The 18217-nt window shown below is 33.3% G+C and overlaps 1 protein-coding gene across 4 annotated transcripts in view; it reads right to left on the bottom strand.

Annotated features, from left to right (window-relative positions):
• The window catches only part of LOC136034811 (uncharacterized), a 116769-nt gene that overhangs the window by 32964 nt on the left and 65588 nt on the right, over positions 1 to 18217 (bottom strand). For all 4 annotated transcript variants that reach the window (XM_065716237.1, XM_065716238.1, XM_065716240.1 and 1 more), the window contains 3 exons: positions 14099 to 14219; positions 6488 to 6646; positions 3084 to 3239 (listed from right to left, as the gene is read on the bottom strand). In XM_065716237.1, coding sequence (XP_065572309.1) covers positions 3084 to 3239; positions 6488 to 6646; positions 14099 to 14219 — 436 coding nt within the window. The remainder of the gene's footprint in view (positions 1 to 3083; positions 3240 to 6487; positions 6647 to 14098; positions 14220 to 18217) is intronic.

Raw genomic sequence — 18217 nt, 5'->3', positions numbered from 1 at the left:
TTGCTGATTTCTGTAATTTAGTGACGTCCAAAAATGAATTGATTGAAAAAGTATTTCCGAATATTCTAAAAAATTATAAAAATAATAAATGGCTAAGTGAAAGAGCGACTCTCGCACCCAAAAATATAGACGTCCACGAAATCAACAATATTGTTGTGACCAAGATTCGAGACCAGGCAGTCCTTTACAAGTCAGTCGACACAGTTTTGGAACCAAATGAAGCGGTTAATTATCCATCTGAATTTTTAAATTCCATAGATCTTTCAGTGTTTCCACCACACGTGCTACAACTAAAAATAGGCGTACCAATAATACTTTTAAGAAATATCAACCCACCAAAGCTTTGCAATGGCACGCGACTTGCCGTAAAAAAAAACAATGGAAAACCTAATAGAGGCCACAATCTTGACAGGGCCTTTTGAGGGTGAGGCTGTTCTTATTCCTCGCATTCCCATGATTCCAACGGATCTGCCTTTTCAATTTAAAAGATTGCAATTCCCAATTCGATTAGCATTTGCAATCACCATTAACAAAGCTCAAGGTCAATCATTAGAAAAATGTGGTATAGATCTTAATACTGATTGTTTTTCCCATGGACAATTGTACGTTGCATGTTCGAGGGTCGGTAAACCTGACAATCTATTTATATGCAGCGACAATTGGACAGCGAAGAATGTTGTATATTCGCAAGTTTTACGCAGTTAATTTGTATTGTATCTATCTATCTATCTATCTATATAAAAACGAGTTGTGTGTATGCATGTTTGTTTGTTTGTAAAAAGAGCGTTTGCATATGACGTCATTATTAGTACATACGGCTTTGTATATGCACAGACAATGGGAAAGCCAAGAATGTTGTATATTCGCAATTTTTACGTAGTTTAACTCCTGCAGACGAAATGAATGCTTGCCTGAAAAATTCTAATTTATGGGCACACGTAAAAATATTAAAATTAACTACAAATATGCGTGTCCGATTGCAAAACGATGACTCTGGTCAAACATTTTCAGATCAATTGCTGGCAATTGGAAACGGAAAGCTCCCAGTAGTGGGAAAGCCAAAAATGTTGTATATTCGCAATTTTTACGTAGTTTGAAACACATATATAAATCTATCTATATTCACAGGTGGGACACAGGGACACAACTACAATGGCACGTAACTAATATGGCGCGTAACGACTTACGCGCGCGGGGGGGCTTGGGGGGGCGCGAAGCGCCCCACCAACTAGGTGTTGGGGTGGCGCTTCGCGCCACCCCAACAGCTAGTACTTCATATAATCTTTAGTTGATATAATAACATAATTTGGGTTATGTATTTGCACGTTAGGAGGGGGAGGTAAAGTATATGGACAGCGTCCCTAACCTAACCTTTCACCCTAATGTGCAAAAATTTAACCCAAATTTTGTAAGTTCAATACATTCTGTCACCCGTCCTTTGTCTTTGCGGCTATGAAACCAGTTTTCTTAACTCTTACATTCATCAAATTTTTCGACTCTGTCTCGTTTAATTATGAAGTACCAAAATTGATTTTATTCTAAAAATTATTTTTTATTGATTATATTTTCTTAATAATATTATTATATTATATTTCTGTCAATATTTTTTTGTTAAATATTTTTGCACTTTATATAATAACTGCGGAGAAGGAAAAAAGAGAAAAAAAAAGAGGCTTCCTTTGCAAAAGACTGATTTTTTTTCTTGTTGAAATGCTTGTTCAAACGTTAGGCTATTGAAACGTTGTTTGGAGCTATCCTCACTGCCAAAAGAACCTGCCAAATACAATGAATAGATCCAACAAGGAAGACCATCATGAAATACTGCCTCGCTACAGTGATAGCTCAGCTTGTTTACGAAATGCAGTTTTTTTTTCAAAAAATTGATTTTATTTTTAACTATTTTTTTGTGATAATAAAAACGCATAGATGCAGCAACTTCCTTTAAAATGAACCCACCAACGGCTTTCTATGATGTTCCAGAATCCCGGTAGATGCAGACAAAAAACGAAAAAAGATGCTTCCCATGCAAAGAAGCGATTTTCTTTGTTTTTTCAAGCCGATGTATTTTACTTGTTCTCTAAGCCAAGGGACTGTAAGTAACTTGAGTAGAGTTTTCGGGCAAGGCGATTCTAATGGTGTACTTTGTGTTACACCATGTTTTGGGTTTTCAGGCTATTCTTTGGATACTATAGGCTGTGTTCGTCTTTTACTAGACTGCAATTACCGGTACAGCCACGATAATAAAATTTATGATCGATTAAAATCAATCATAAAGCCAATTCTTTTGTTGCATTAATTGTTATAACTTTTTTATATTTTCGGTCACTATTGGGTAGAATCTCTTCTTACTTACACAATTTTTAACCATGAACTGCTTGATTAGCTCATTCCAGTGAATTTCCGTGTTTCTTTTTTAAATTACAAACCACTTCTCCCCTTGTCAACTCATATTTTAATACTTTTCATCTTATTTTTACAATCCTCTTATTTTCTCTTGATCTGTAGCTCAATTACTTCTTGTACAAGCCCTTCCTCTTCTCTATTGAGCTTAAAGGATTTGCACTGATATTCCCAGCTGTGTTTTCAACTTTTTTCCCTATAGCCCCATCTTCTACTTTACAAACTGTTTTCCTGAAATTGTACCATTCATCTTCTACATTGATGTAGGAGACGAATGGTATATTAAGCCCTTTAGCCTAATATTTGACACATATTTGCAGTTAAGAGTTTGAAACCTCTTCATTAAGGTTCTCTGTTACGCTGAATCTTTGAATGATTTTTATTAAGATGACTTTTAGGGGGTATTTCTCTCTTTTTCAAAAATCAGGCATATTTTCTCAGGTTCGTAATCATTGATGGGTAGAACTAAATTAAATGAATCTTATATATTTAGGATCAATATAATGAGCCGATTCTTTTGATATGAAAATTCCGCGTTTTAGAGTTTCGGTTACTATTGAGCCGTGTTCCTACTTACTTACAGTTCATTACCACAACTGTTAGATAATGTTTTGATAATTTAACACTACAATATATGACTTATTAACCTTTTATATAAGCACATTATCACAAGATTTCAGTACTTTTAAAACAGCAGCATCCGCCTCTTCATGACTTTCACTTCGAAATTCCCATCTATTGCTGACCATCGCTTTGAAAGTTTTTAGCTGAGTATCATTCCCTTCAAGAATTTGGCTGATAAAGTCGTTCCAAGATGAAGGAAATTTGCTTGCAAAAACCTTGAGAAAATAATTAAGTTAAGTAGATTTGTAGTGAATTGCGATTCAGCCAATTGGCCATGCTTTGGAAAAAAGAGAATAAAAATAATACTCGAGCGAAAACAAGTGTTGCAGTAGCTTTTGATCAGCATCCTTGACAAAAGAATTGATTTATTTCTTCACCAGCAATTAAACACTCTAATTATCAAGTCTATCAACTGTTTTAAAATGGCATTTCTTAAGGAGAATTTTCTTTAAAATACATAATAATAATAATAAATTATTTCTTACCCACAAAAGCAGTATAAAAGTATTAAAATGTGGAGTAAAAACAATGAAATACACACAAAAATGCAAAAAGTACAAAAAACGAAAAATAATGACTATAGAATTTTTTTTACACTAAATAAACAGAAAAAATTAAACACACACACACACACATACATAAGAGAAAAAAACTATAGAGAAATAGAAAAAAAAATTAAATACAAACAAGAGATGAAATTCACAAAAAAAGAAAAAAAAATCAACCAACCAAAGATAACTATAGAAGAAATTTTACAAGATGATTATGTGGAGAAAGCCCATCAAGAGCAGTACCTGAGAGCTTCTTGTGTAGCTTTTCCAACTTTAATGTTATATCAGGTACACCATACTTACCAATTAGAATTCGGTTACATGTCCAAGGAGGAATGAAAAGAAGAAACTTACAGTACCTGAAATAACCACTCCGGATTCTTTTTAAATCAATTTTTCTCAGGATGGAGTAAATTCCTACCATATAAAGGACAGATTGATCGCAATATGTAGAGTAGAGTTTTGCCAGCGCCCGTCTGTTATATTTCCCTCGATTGGGAACAATTTTGCAATATCCAAATTGTGTTGTTTTAGAAATGTCGTGAATAGTGCGATGACAAAAACTAGAAAGATTATTAGTAAGACGTATGTCTAACCACCGCAAAGAATCAACAGACGGAATAGAGAAAGCGTCGCAATTAAGAGGAGATGAAGAAGTTGAAGCTAAAGATAAAAACTCACACTTCTTTTTATTCAACGAAAGGCCAATCCCAGAAAAATCATTGAAAACAGAAGATACCATTTTGGAGAGACCAGTCCTAGTCCGACTAATTAGGAGCAAATCATCAGCAAAAGCCAGATATGAAACATCTGACCTGTTATTTGGACGTCAACCTGTCTCTCTTCACTGAAACTGTTTTCAAAACTATATGATAAAATAAAAACTAAGACTCAGGAAATAAATAGTTCTTCGTTCAAATCCTTGCTAGATTTTAAATTCCTTTTGAAACTATCCTTGTCCAATACAGAAGATAAGCAAATATTCTGAGATTATTGCTTGAGTTTTTAGAGAATTCAGGTTATATTGAAGATCTTCTCGACTTCAAGACCACTGAATGGCTTTTGAGAGTCTTATATTAGTCTTTTTTTTATAGCCTACTTAAGGACCTTCCTGATCCTAATCCTGTTCTATTACGTCAGATTAAATAAAAAAACAAGTTTTTTTTTAACTGAAAGTAAGGAGCGACATTAAAACTTAAAACGAACAGAAATTACCTCGTATATGAAAGAGGCTGCTTCCTCATCAACGCCCCGCTCTTTACGCTAAAGTTTGACTCTTTCTCTCAATTCTTCTTTTTAAAACAGTAAAAATCTTTAGCGTAAAGAGCGGGGCGTTGATGAGGAAGCAGTCTCTTTCATATACGAAGTAATTTCTGTTCGTTTTAAGTTTTAATGTTGCTCCTTACTTTCAGTTAAAAAAACTTGTTTTTTTTTATTTAATTTCTGAACGTTTTTGAATCAATGCATGTTTTGATTTTGGCTCTCCGCAGAGGAATAATCAAAACGAAATTTGCATATTTTTTATTTTTATTTTTTTTGGCTAAATGGCTTTCTCATAGTTTTGATCGAATGATTTTGAGAAAAAAAGAGCGGGGGAGGAAGCCTAGTTGCCCTCCGATTTTTTGGTTAATTAAAAAGGCAACTAGAACTTTTAATTTTTTACGAATCTTTTTATTAGTAAAAGATTTACGTAACTTATAAATTAGCTTACGTAAAGAAATTTTGTATTCTCATGTTTTTATTACATATATGAGGGGGTTCGCCCCCTCGTCAGTATCTCGCTCTTTACACTAAAGCTTAAATTTTGTCCCAATTCATTAAGAATGACCCCTGAATCACAAAAGCCGTAGAATAAATAGTTGAAATTACTAAAAATACTTTAGCGTAAAGAGCGAAGTATTAGAAGGAGGTGAGCCCCTCATATGGGTAATAATTTCTGTTTGTTTTAAGTTTTAATGCTGTTCCTTACTTCCAGCTGAAAAAACTTTTTCATATTTATTTTTTAATTGTTTTTTTTTAAATAATGCTAGTAAATCCTGCTCTCCCTTCATGGAAATTTTCTTCTCCCATGACAAATTCTCGATGGAAAGTTCCCCCAGCATATCCCCCTCTTCTCAACCCCTCCCCCCAACCAAAAAAATCCTCCTGAAAACGCCTGTACACTTCAAAGGTCACTTAAAAAGGGCACTAGAACTTTTCATTTCCGTTAGAATGAGCCCTCTTGCAACATTCTAGGACAGCTGGGTCGATACGATCATCCCTGGGAAAAAACAAAAAAAAAAAAAAACAACAAAAAAACAAAAAACAAATAAACACGCATCCGTGATCTGCCTTCTGGCAAAAAATGCAGAATTCCACATTTTTGTAGATAGGAGCTTGAAACTTCTACAGTAGGGTTCTCTGATACGCTGAATCTGATGGTGTGATTTTCGTTAAGATTCTATGACTTTTAGAGGGTGTTTCCCCCTATTTTCTAAAATAGCGCAAATTTTCTCAGGCTCGTAACTTTTGACGGGTAAGACTAAACTTGATGAAACTTATATATTTAAAACCAGCATTAAAATGCAATTCTTTTGATGTAGCTATTGGTATCAAAATTCCATTTTTTTAGAGTTTTGGTTACTATTGAGCCGGGTCGCTCCTTACTACAGTTCGTTACCACGAACTGTTTGATTTGTATTTTCAGTAAACTGCTAGTTTTTAGAATCCTATAAATATACGGAAAATCATGGGTTCGTTAATTCGAGCTGCTTTTGTAGATGAAAGCTGCATAATCTATGAAGTAATTATGGTGATCGTTTTAAGTTTCGACCTTACTCTTTACTTCCATCGAAAAAATTCTTTTTAAAAGTTAAATAAAATTAATCTTATCTATAATCCAATCTTTGTTTCATTTTTCAATATCTACTTACTAGCTCTTCAGTAAGGGTGAGTGATTCTTCCCATGTTACTTCTTCTCCACAATTTAAGGAAAATGAAGTCCAATTTGCATTTACCCCTTTGACTCGCTGAACAATATTCAACATCTTTTCCAGCCATCCCCGGTTTCGTTGCAATAAGGCAAAAACTGACTAAAAAACACAAAAAAAATCAGGATTTGCAAATATAAATAAAAGCATCCATTGAAAAGCATCAGGGAAGAGCCTTGAATGTGGACCCTGCATTTCATTTAACATGCAAAACGGCAAAAAATAGTATATCAGTCTATCACATGGAAATGAACACATAGATTTCTTTTATTGCAAAGCAGAAAATCAAGCAGGTGTAAGCTGAAGCTGATTTAATCTTTTTAAATAAGGAACGAAATAATCTGCAGCACCAATTCGTGAAGTGTTGGATGGAGGGAGTCTCCATTTGGATTTTTATCAGTGAAAACACCAGAAAAGTGTGCTTTTCAGTGAAAATACAAAAAAAAATACAAGAACGATGGGATGCAGATACTAGCACAGGCACAAATACAGATAGTCGTTTTTTGATCTTATTTCCTTATAGGTCTTTACTATTAAACACCTCAGCAACTAAAACGTTAATTCGATGTTTGGACTGTGTTAGGTATTAGGTGCTAGGATTCTAGGCGTTAGATGTAAAATTTTGGGACTGTTCTTCTCCTCTTCCGTGCATTAATCTTGTTGTCAAATGTCTCTTCTCAGCTTCTCTGTAAATGTCTTTTCACTTTCCGAACACTTCAGAATTTTGATTTTAATGGAATTTATATGTGTATTCGAAAACACTAGAAGAATTGGCATTTCAAATTATGAAGGACCCTCGATAATGGAGCAAATCTGTATAATATTCTTCAAGATTTAGAAACTGTTACTTTTGACTATTAATTTTAATAAAAAAAATAAAAATAATTTTCCCCCTCCAAATTTCCTCTTTTTATCTTATTTTTAAAGGTCTGTTTTCATTTTCTGGTTAAATTGTTTAAACTGGTGTGCTTTGCACCCAAGTGTAAAAAAAAGTTGCACCTTAAGAAATAGATCTACAAAACGCATTGATATTAATTTATTTCTTATAGAATACTGCTGTAAGAAACAATATCTACACCACCACTATCCAAAGACTGAGAGCTGTAAACATCAGTAATTTTGGGATTGCTGAAGATGGTTGTGGAATCAACAATACATTTAAGTATATTTCATTTCCCCACCATGTCAAATTTCAAAGTTAGATGGTAGGAGAGGCTAGCTTTGTTAACATGGAATAATTAACATGAAATCATGTTAATATGAATTAATCAATATGAAATAACCTTTGAGGTATATGGTAAGTTCAAAGACAATTGAATGCAAATCCTGATCACACGGACATTTTAATGCTAAATACTCTATTAGAAACGATCGTTGGCAACATAGATCTGTATACTACTACATCTGAGCCTCATCCAATCAATCAATCCATCAATCAATTTATTCAACCAATAAATTTACAACAAAAACACTTCAATATAGACTCCCCCGCAAGGCTCTATGGCCAGGAAAAAAACAGAGGAGAAACAAAAATGAAATAAATACTAAACAAAAAAATTCAATATAATGCGTTACAACCATTCAAAGACTCAACACACACATACAAAAAAAAAAAAAAAATCAAAAGACCCATAAACAAGCTCAACACCCCTCACAACAAACGTTTCTAATCCAGGCTAATGTCACCTGTCCCCCTTACCCATCCAAAAAAAATATAAACATAAACATTAAGACATTTAAAAAATTCTTCAAATTCTTTTGAAAATACCAAACGAGTGACATTCTTGAGCTGACTCATGTAGACTATTCAAAACGATATGAAAAGAAATCAACGGATTATAGTCCAACCTCCGGTGGAGTAAATAAAATATTTACTCCAGTAAATAAATAAAATATTCCTTGAGTTGCGAAGATGATGTGTAAGCCTGTCAGTATTGAAAGAAAAGGTAATTTGAACGGCTGTGAAAACATCACCATGAAGTTGATGAAAAGTGAATGAAGCGCATGAAAAAATGTAGAGATACTGCAAATCAAGTAATGGACCCATTAGGTTAGTTGTAGAACAATTTTTTTTCCCGTATAAGCCTTCTTGCCTTAATATATAGCTTAGATAGTGGTTTCAAAAAAGAAGAAAAAGTTGACATCCATACAGTAGGGCAACAAGAGACGTAGGACTGAACTAAGTAATGGAACAGAATTTTTAAAACTGATCCAGGAAAAATGTGTTTTAGCTTCCTAAAAATTCCAAACCTCCTTGAGATCTTCAAATTAATTAGTTCAATAAGGTGCCTGAATGGAAGGTTTTCATCAAGAATAATACCAAGAAATCAGACATACCGATATTTAGATCTACTGACAGAGTCACTTGAAAGCTGGATATCATTTAAGTCAGGGCATGCCAGGGAAATACGGGAAAAAAACTTGACTTGGCAACATTTAGGGCTAGGCAATTAGCATCAAACCAAAGAACGACTCTCTAAAAAATGCCCACTAATTTGGGGGACATCTCAGACTCAGTCACGCTGAAACCACACTGAAAATCATGAAATTTTTTTTTTGGACTCTTAAAAAGCAAGTAGACGGGAAACCATAGTCTTTTCAAAAATTTGGCTAAAAACAGACAGCAAAGATATGGGGCGATATTTGGTGGATCATTTCGTGGTCCACCTTTAAATTAAACAATTACTCTAGCTCGCTTAGGAGAACTGGGGAAAATCACATTAAAAAAAAAAGATTTATAAGCTTCTTCAATGGAGAAATAATTGTAGGAAGAATGAGCTTAAGCACCATAGATGGAATACAGTTAGGGCCAGACGACACAGAACCTTTCAAACCATATACAATCTCGGCTACTTCAACATCAGAAGCAGGATACAACACCATCGATTAGAGATAAGGTGGCCCAAGATAAGATTTGTCATGTGGTTGAGACTGCGAAGACCTAACTGAAGAAGCGGTAGTTTTCTCAATATTGACAAAATATGATGTAAATGCTTCTTGAACAGATGGAACACCCTCAACAACCACATCACCAAATAAAAGACTTGGAGGGATAGAATGAGCCGAAGAAGAACGTTTGACAACGGAATTGATCACTGAATTTTTTCGAAAAACAAAGAAATTTGGGCTTCCGGCACAGAGAGTTAAAAGCATTCCTATAGAGTCTGAATTTCTGAAGCCTGACCATTCAAAGATGGCTTTGCTACTTAAATGCTTTCCAAAGATTTTTCTTCTTCTCCAACTCTTTAGAAGGCCAAGGGTCATCCATGGGTTAAGAGGAATAGAACTTTTTGACCTTGAAGTAGAGGGAGACAGAGCACATACGCCAAAAATAGACTCTTTCACTGACTAATAAAAAGGATCAAACTTTGAAGAAAATTATTATCCTCATCAAAAATATTCCGTGTCTTCTCAGCTAAATGGGATCTGGCGGATGAATTCATTTCGACCAAACATAAAAGAAACTGAAGCAGATGCTGGAGTATTCCTACTCAACGTTTTTTCAAGGTTAAAACTGAAAAGTACAGGATAATAGTCTGAAATATCACTCACTATAACAGAATTCCGACCCAAATTAAGAGACGAAAAAATATTATCAATTAAAGTCGCTGACACATCTGTTAAACGTGTTGGAATAAAGGTTGTTGGTCGAACACCAGCAGCAACCATATTTATAAAAAAACTCACCGTGGTAGAGGACGCAATTTCAATTAGATTTAAGTTGAAATCTCCCATTATTACAAGTTCACACGAATGTCTGCCTATTAAATCCATTAGCTCAGCAAGGACTCAAAAAAAGAAAGGAGGGATCCTCTTGGAGATCCATAAACATTACAAACTATCAAAACTTTATTTTGTAATTTGATTTCAATAAACTGGGATTCAAAAACCCCTTCATCATTCCTTGACAGGTAGCTTCGAACAGAATAGGGAAGAACATCAGAAATATGCTTTACTTGACCACCCTTTGCCATCCTTCTGCGATTTGGCTGCTCCATTTTGTAACCGGGTATGTGTAAAGGCATTTCATTGCTAGAATTAAGAAAAGTCTCGCATAATCCGATAACATCGGATTGCCCACCAAAAATTATCTGCCTCAGCTGATCAATTGACGAACATAGACCCTGAGTATTAAGTTGAAGGACCAAAAAAAAGATCATCCCATCTAGTAGCCTACTTTTAATCTAAAACATACCTACTAGTAATTGATTGGGAAATATATACAGAATTTCTTTTAAATTGACTAATAAAATATTAACAATACTCAAAACATTCAAAGGATTACTTTACAATTGAATTAAACGCCCATCAAGGGAGTAAACATCCCAAGAGCCCGAGTTAGAAAAATACATAAAACCTAAGGAGATGGTGTATTAAACCTACGCCACAACACCCACAAAAATAAAATGAATAAAAAATTAACTAAGAGGCTATAAACGAAAAAAAAAACAACTAAAATCACAACAATCAAATCAGTAATTAAGAGATATATATATTTTATATTTTTCAACATATTGATAATAATAATTTCAAATAAATTTAGTGACTTCCTTAAATCATTAATCTTAAACCACAGTTCCTGAAATAAAAAAAAGAAAAAATATAACGCTTAAGCTCCCACCAAGTAAAATCATTTTCAAATAACAAAGGATTAAAATCCCAAACTGACACAAACATGCCAGTAACAAAAATACGAAGCAGATTACACATAAATCTCTCCAGTTAAGAAATATCATTCAAAATATATTAAAAAACTAACTAATTTCTTCTTCCTACCAAGAAAAAATTGCGAAATTAGAACTGAAATGCTGAAAAAAAAACAAATAAGAAAAAAACATGAACATGGAAACACAAAATCAGAAATAGACTTAATGCCAAATTGTTTCAACAAGCGAACGTATGCCTTTTGGGTGGTTATCAGATTGATCACGCTTGTAAACACAGCCACGATAAGTCCAAACGTTCTAAACCCCATATTGGTTTCTTGAACCCTCAAGAATCGATTTTTGCTTTCGTAGGATGTTCAATAGTTCAATAAAGAATATACCTGAATTAGCAAGCATTGATTTCGCTTTAAAAACAGTATGCACCACATCTTTACCCCTTTTAAACTATACCATGATGAAAATAAGGATCCAATAAAACGAAAGTCTACTTGAATTTAGCGGACAGGGCCATGCTATGCAGAAGCAGACGCCCTTATGGATGGAGGCTTGGTGGAACATGGGAGCCTGTCAAATTTTTCCACCGTATTCCGAAATCCCAAACTGCTGCTATTCAAATTATTCAAAAGATATTTATCCGTATTCAAAAATCACAGTTACTGTTATTACGTCAGTAGCTAGCTAACAAACAGTGCACAGCAGATATGCTCATTTAACATGAAATAAAATTCTACAGATATTTCATTCCCGCCCCATTACTGGTAATGAATTGAACACAACTGAAAATAGTGATATCGCCTTAAGAAAGTAGAATTGTTGTTTTGCACCACAATATGACTGAAAAGCCAGCTTTATCGTGGGACAATATTTCTAGCTAAAATAAATGTCTATATTAACCGTTCTTTTGTAGGACTACCTGCACTTTTAGAAACCAATGCACCACCGTATGACACTCCACCAAATTTTAACATTTTCACTTCTCTTTAACTCCAAAATTCCTACTATATTAACATTTCTTAACTTGGGTTTGCTTGCCTTTGCAAAATTTTCTCACTAACACATCACTTTTTTTACACAAAAATAATATTCCATTGTGTTTTTGCTCACTAAATTTTTCACTTTTCCAGATTCGGCTCATTAAATTTTATGTTTTTCGTTTTTCGTTTACTAAATTTCTACTTTAATCATTTTTCTTCACTAGATTTTCACTTATTCGTCGGTTGACAAAACCAACGAATAAGTGAAAATATAATCAACAAAAATTAATGAAGAATTAGTGAACAAAAATGACTAAAATAGAAATTTAGAGAACTAAAAATCGAAAAAGTAAAATTTATTGAGCCTAAAACTGGAAAAGTGAAAATTTAGTGAGCAATAATATAAAGGTATATGATTTTTGTGTGTAAAAAGTAACGTGTTAATGAAAAAATTTTCCAAAGGCAAGCAAACTCAACTTTAGAAATGTTAATAGAGGAAGAATTTTGTTTTTTCGAATTCGGAGTGAAAATTCCTGACTTTCTCGATAAAGTTAAGTCCCATTTTGTCTAGTATTTGAGTTTTAGAGTTGGGGAAATTCAAAGTATGAAGAATAGTAACTGGTAGAAACTGCTGGTTTTTCAAGAGTTAGTCTTTGAGTTCTCGGTTTTTAGAATTTTAGCATTTTAAAATATGGAGCTGCAAGAATTTTCAGTTTCTTGAAAAGTCAAAGAGTTTAAGTTGGCCAATTGTGAAATTTGTTAGCTTTTAAAAAAAAGGGAAGTGTTTGATTTGTCGAATCATGGAATTTTGGTTCTCGATATGTCAATATCTAAAAAAAAATTCAGTTTTTTGAAAAAGTGAATTTTTTTTTACTTGTCAAGCCTTGGAATATTAAGGTCTAAGAATATTAAAATTTATTGAGTTTCTTGAAAACTTGAAATCTCTGACTTGTCGATCCGTGAAAATTATGAAGGCGGAAATTCGAATGTGAAATTTGAACTCTTGAAAGATGAAATCCTTGATATTTTGATCTGGGGAATTTAAATTCAAAGAGATGTTGGCTTCTGAAAATATTTTGAATTTTTTTGAAACGGTTAAATTCCTGCTATTTGAGATGTCGAAAATTTAAGTCTGAGAAACGTCAAGTCATTAAAGATACAGAGCTTCATGAAATGTTAAAGTTTGAACGAGTTGTTCAATTGCACAATTGTAAAGTTTTGCTTCGTCAAAAAGTATTTAGTACCACTTTTAAAGGTACTAAATACTGGCCTGAGGTCCACACTTTCAGTAAAAACCGCATAGGTTAGACTCTTACCGGTTTCCAGGAACAAGTTGAGATCGGCGGCATAGGCAAAAAAAAGGGACAAACCAAAGTGTTGCTCTCGCAACACAATAGTAACATCAAAAGTACTACGGCCTACAAAAGTTAAATTTTTTTAACTAAAAAATTCTACACCGCTCTTTATCGAAAACATCCAAACAACGAGAACTACAGTGCTTACGGCGTGGTACTTTGACGTGTGGCAAACTCTTTCTTTGTTATCAAAGAATAAAGAATTGGCAAAAAATAAATACAACACCACCTATGAAAAAAATATTTCACAATTCAGCCCTAAGCGTTTAGAGGATAAAAACAAAGGCTTTGGCCATCAAAATAAACTTGTGGGTTAAAATAAGTATAATTTATAAAAGAAGTCTTTAAGATCAGTTAGTTTCACCCTGGAATATAAAGATTTCTTCCAAAAATTAGAAAGATTTTACCTGTCATCACCTGCTTTGTCGATTTTTTCAAGTATCTTTAAGGCTGTGTAGACCGCTACTCCTGTCATAATAATTATGATCAATAGGTCTAATGGTATTTTAATTTAAAAAAATAAGAAAGAAACAGATAGTGCAAAAGTCAGAGACATACCTGAATGCATTCCAAATTGTTTTTCTTGTATAAGAATAATGACGACAAAGATGTACAATGTTCAATTAAAGACTCTTCAACCAGACCAGGGAAAAACTTTTCACAAAATCCTGAATCCAACCTTAAAAGGAAATTATTATTTAGTATTTTTAGTTTCAATTACTAACTGCAGATTTTAGATAATTTATAATGTATATAATATATAATAATATAATATAGATATATAGATATATATAGATATATAGATATATAAATATAATATAATAATATAATATATTATTAAATATAATAATATAATAATAATAATATAATATAATATAATAAATATAATACAATAATATAATAAAATAATATATATAATATATAATGTAAAAAAAAAATCAACCAATACAGCTCAAGCAGAAACAACAGAGTTCATTCGTTCGATAAATAACACATAACCCAATCGGAAATAACTTGAGACAACTTTATGTCTGGACTTTTTTACTTAAATCAAATCCAAACACAAATGAATACTACACAATTCAAATAAAAAAATTTAATGTTGAATAAATATAATCTTTCATTTACATGGAGGCAATTGTTTAGACACTTCATTATTATTTTTTATTATCATTGGTTTGATATTAAAGCGTAGTCATCTTTATGAAGTAGGCAATATCCTGATTATATGAAACTTAAGATTTATGTAAGAAAAATTAGTAAGACTTCTTACAGAAGATCACCAATAAGTTCCTTCCATTTATCATTAATCGTAATGAAGTTGTTAGCTTTAACTCAGTGTTCCCAGTCAAGTGTTATTTCGAATGCAAAAAAACTACTCATTCATGTGAAGTCAATTTATTGTGTGCAGTTTATGCTATATGTGGGTTAAGCATTTTGTTTAGATTAAATTTGGACTGGGTTGAATTGAATTGAGTAGAGCTGTCAATTGTGGAGCCAATCAGAGCCTGAAAGAGCAAACGAACAGTCGGTTTCTCAGATCCTATTCCCTTATTAGCGTTAGAAAGTATTACGAGCATAAAACAAAGAACCTCTGCTTGCTCCTCCAAGCAAAAGTATCTAAACTAGCTTTAAAGCAGCGAATGAGACTTATTTCGATTAGAACATTGAGTTTAAGAGTTCTTAGGAGTTGGTTTTATAGACTGTTTTCTTGAAGACTACACAATTCTATTTCATGTCCATTGTGTTATAATGAACGTAGCTTGAATTTTGGGTGGAAACCTGAATCCTACTTCAAGTTACGTTGAATGTGTCTGACGACTTGATATTCTGTAAGTAACGAGTTGAGGCTATATAGCCAAACATTTTTCCTTTGGATTCCTGAACTTGGTTATCCACCGAATAATCAAATAATCATTGATTTCGTAACCAACATAGCGGCAATTAGTGTAGCTTACGAGGAAAAATAGCTGTTCGGATTCACGTTCCCATTGATTAAGGAGTAGCTGGCGATTAATGAGTGATAAAATGAAATTTGTCAGGAAATCGAAGGATTTCATAGTTGATAGTTCAAAGTTGGTTGTTTTTAGCTGAAAAAATTAAACTTATGAGAAGGCACCCAATATGCAAGGTGCATTGAGTTATTGTTTTTTTTGGAATATTTCTTTCTTCTTTTTCTGCTGTTTTTTTTATATCTCATTGTTATTATTGGTGTTATTCTTGTTATTAGGCAGCAAATGTGTCCTATGTGGAGTCGCACTCAAGTTTGTCTATTTGGCTTTAATGTTGGATGAAAGATCGGTGTCTCCTCCGGGACAAATTAATGTATTGGAGCTGGAAAATAATAAGTTAAATTTCGTAAGTAGGTAAAATGAAATTTTTGATAGAAATGGTGGGCCTGGTGGTTATTATAGGTCGGAGTGTGAAGATTCTAAATATTTGTTCGTAAACCAAATGCAGATGACATGTAGTAAAGTTTCGGATAGATTTAATGTGTTCCATTTGAAATATAAAGGATTAAATTCAAGTTTTGATTTTATGAATGAAATTTCCAATTTATCCAATTTTCAGGCAATGGGACTCAGTAGAACTTGGTTAAATGACCATAACTCGGAACTTTTACATATTTCAAGGTATAACCTTTACACAAAAATCGTCAACTTCACCGATACGGAGGACTGGCAGCGTATATACGTCCTGACATCCGGGTAAGTCTCCAAGAGGATATTTTAATATAATAAAAAATAGTTTTTAAGTCTTTTATTTTGCAGTTAGAGCTATTGGACGTTTTGGTTATGTTCAAATTGTATATAGGCCGCTGTCACGATCTCTTATTGAGTTTTATTAATTGCTTGAAGAACAATTGGAATTTATCCCACATCGAAGCCAATTTTTAACCTTGATGGTTTCATTTGGTTATATCACTGCTATTAATATTAGTACTCGTGTTACGAGATCGTCGCCGAAAAGTCTGGATAACATATTTTTGCATTTTACGTCTGGTAGTCCTTGTGCTCTTATAAATGACACTTCTGATCATTTTGGTGTATTTCCAAGCTACTCGGTAAGAGTTGATAACGAAAAGTCCGCAAAGATAAGCAGTCTTAAGCTGAGGATGGTCCTCAATAAAGATGCATTTCTGAAATGTAATAATGAGCTAGCCAATTAGAATTGGAATACAGAGTTTTCAGTATTTGCAGATATTGACTCTAAGTTTAGAGTCTTTTACCAAATAATTCCGCAATCCCTGAAAAAATGCTCAAAGAATATTATGAAAGTTAGAAGAAAAACCTCAAAGAAGCCTTGGATTACTCCGAGTTTATTGAAATCGATAAAATAAAAGTATAATTTATATGAGAAAAAGGCAGGTCATCCCTGCGATATAAATAAGAGAATTTATAAGAATTATCGTAACGCCCTAAAAAGACTCCTGCGAAGGGCTAGACAAGATTATTATATATAAATAGATTTCAAAATAGAATTTGAAAAAGTATCAGGAAGTCCATCGAAAACATGGAATGTGATAAGAAGTGCTTAAGGACAATCCTCAGGAGGAATCCCTCAGGAAATATTCCCTAAAGATGGAACCGGTCTTATAGATCCAGAGGAAATTTGCAAAGAATTTGCTAACCATTTTTTGACAGTTGGACGTCGATCATATGCGGTGTGAAAGAGTCGATTATAAGCAAACCAGGCGACCAGAATTTTCAAAATTACCTTCCTAAGGAGTCGAAATCTCTTTAAATGTACTACCAGTTGAGGAATATGAGGTTCGAAAAATTATTTATGGCATAAAAGGTTTGGCTGCTGCCTCTAATATTGTTTCAATTAGAGCAATAAAAACATTTTGGGAAGTGATTGTTCCAACTTTTGTTTCATTTATTAATCAGTGTCTAAGATAGGGAGAGTTTCCGAGTTGTTTTAAATCAGCGAAAGTTACACCAATACATAAAGGAGAAAATAATGGTGATGTTGAAAATTATAGACCAATTTTGATTCCACCCATTATGTCTAGGATAATAGAAAAATGCTTTTCGGTCAAAATTTATCAGTAACTGGAAGACCAGAAAATATTTACTCCTAAACAATTTGGATTTCGTCAAGATCGCACTACTGAGGAAGTAAATATATATATGGCTGGCATTATTAATATGGCGTTAGATAATGGGCATAAATTGTCAACTGCATTTTCAGATATTGTAAGGGCTTTTGATACGGTCAGTCATGGCATTCTGTTACTGAAGTGTGAAACTTAAGGGATTAGGGATCCGGCTCTTTCGTTCTTACGTTCTTTTTTGTCTTGTTGAAAAGAGTATGCTCAAATTGATTAAACAGGTTCTGATGAAAATTGTTTTGAGAGTGGAGTTCCACAGGATTCGGTACTTGGGCCCTTATTATTTTTGATTTTTGTGAATGATTTTCCAGAGTCTGTAAGTAAACTGGAAACAAAAACGAGTGAGATGGTCAAAAAGGATAGTGCGGCTACAGTGCCTATGTTTGCTGATGATACTTCGTTAGTGGTGATCACAAAGTCAGAGAGGTTGCTTCTAGAGAGTGTAAGAGAATCGCTAAATGTGGACCCTACTAAGAGTAGTTTTCTCATGTTTTCAAGGACATTGAACTATTATTCATGGATATAACATATGAAGATGGTATGATTGCTTGTGAAAAGTTAGT

The sequence above is a fragment of the Artemia franciscana genome, chromosome 13, assembly GCF_032884065.1.
Source record: "Artemia franciscana chromosome 13, ASM3288406v1, whole genome shotgun sequence".
Lineage (NCBI taxonomy): Eukaryota > Metazoa > Arthropoda > Branchiopoda > Anostraca > Artemiidae > Artemia > Artemia franciscana.
This window is presented reverse-complemented; position numbering and strand designations above follow the sequence as displayed.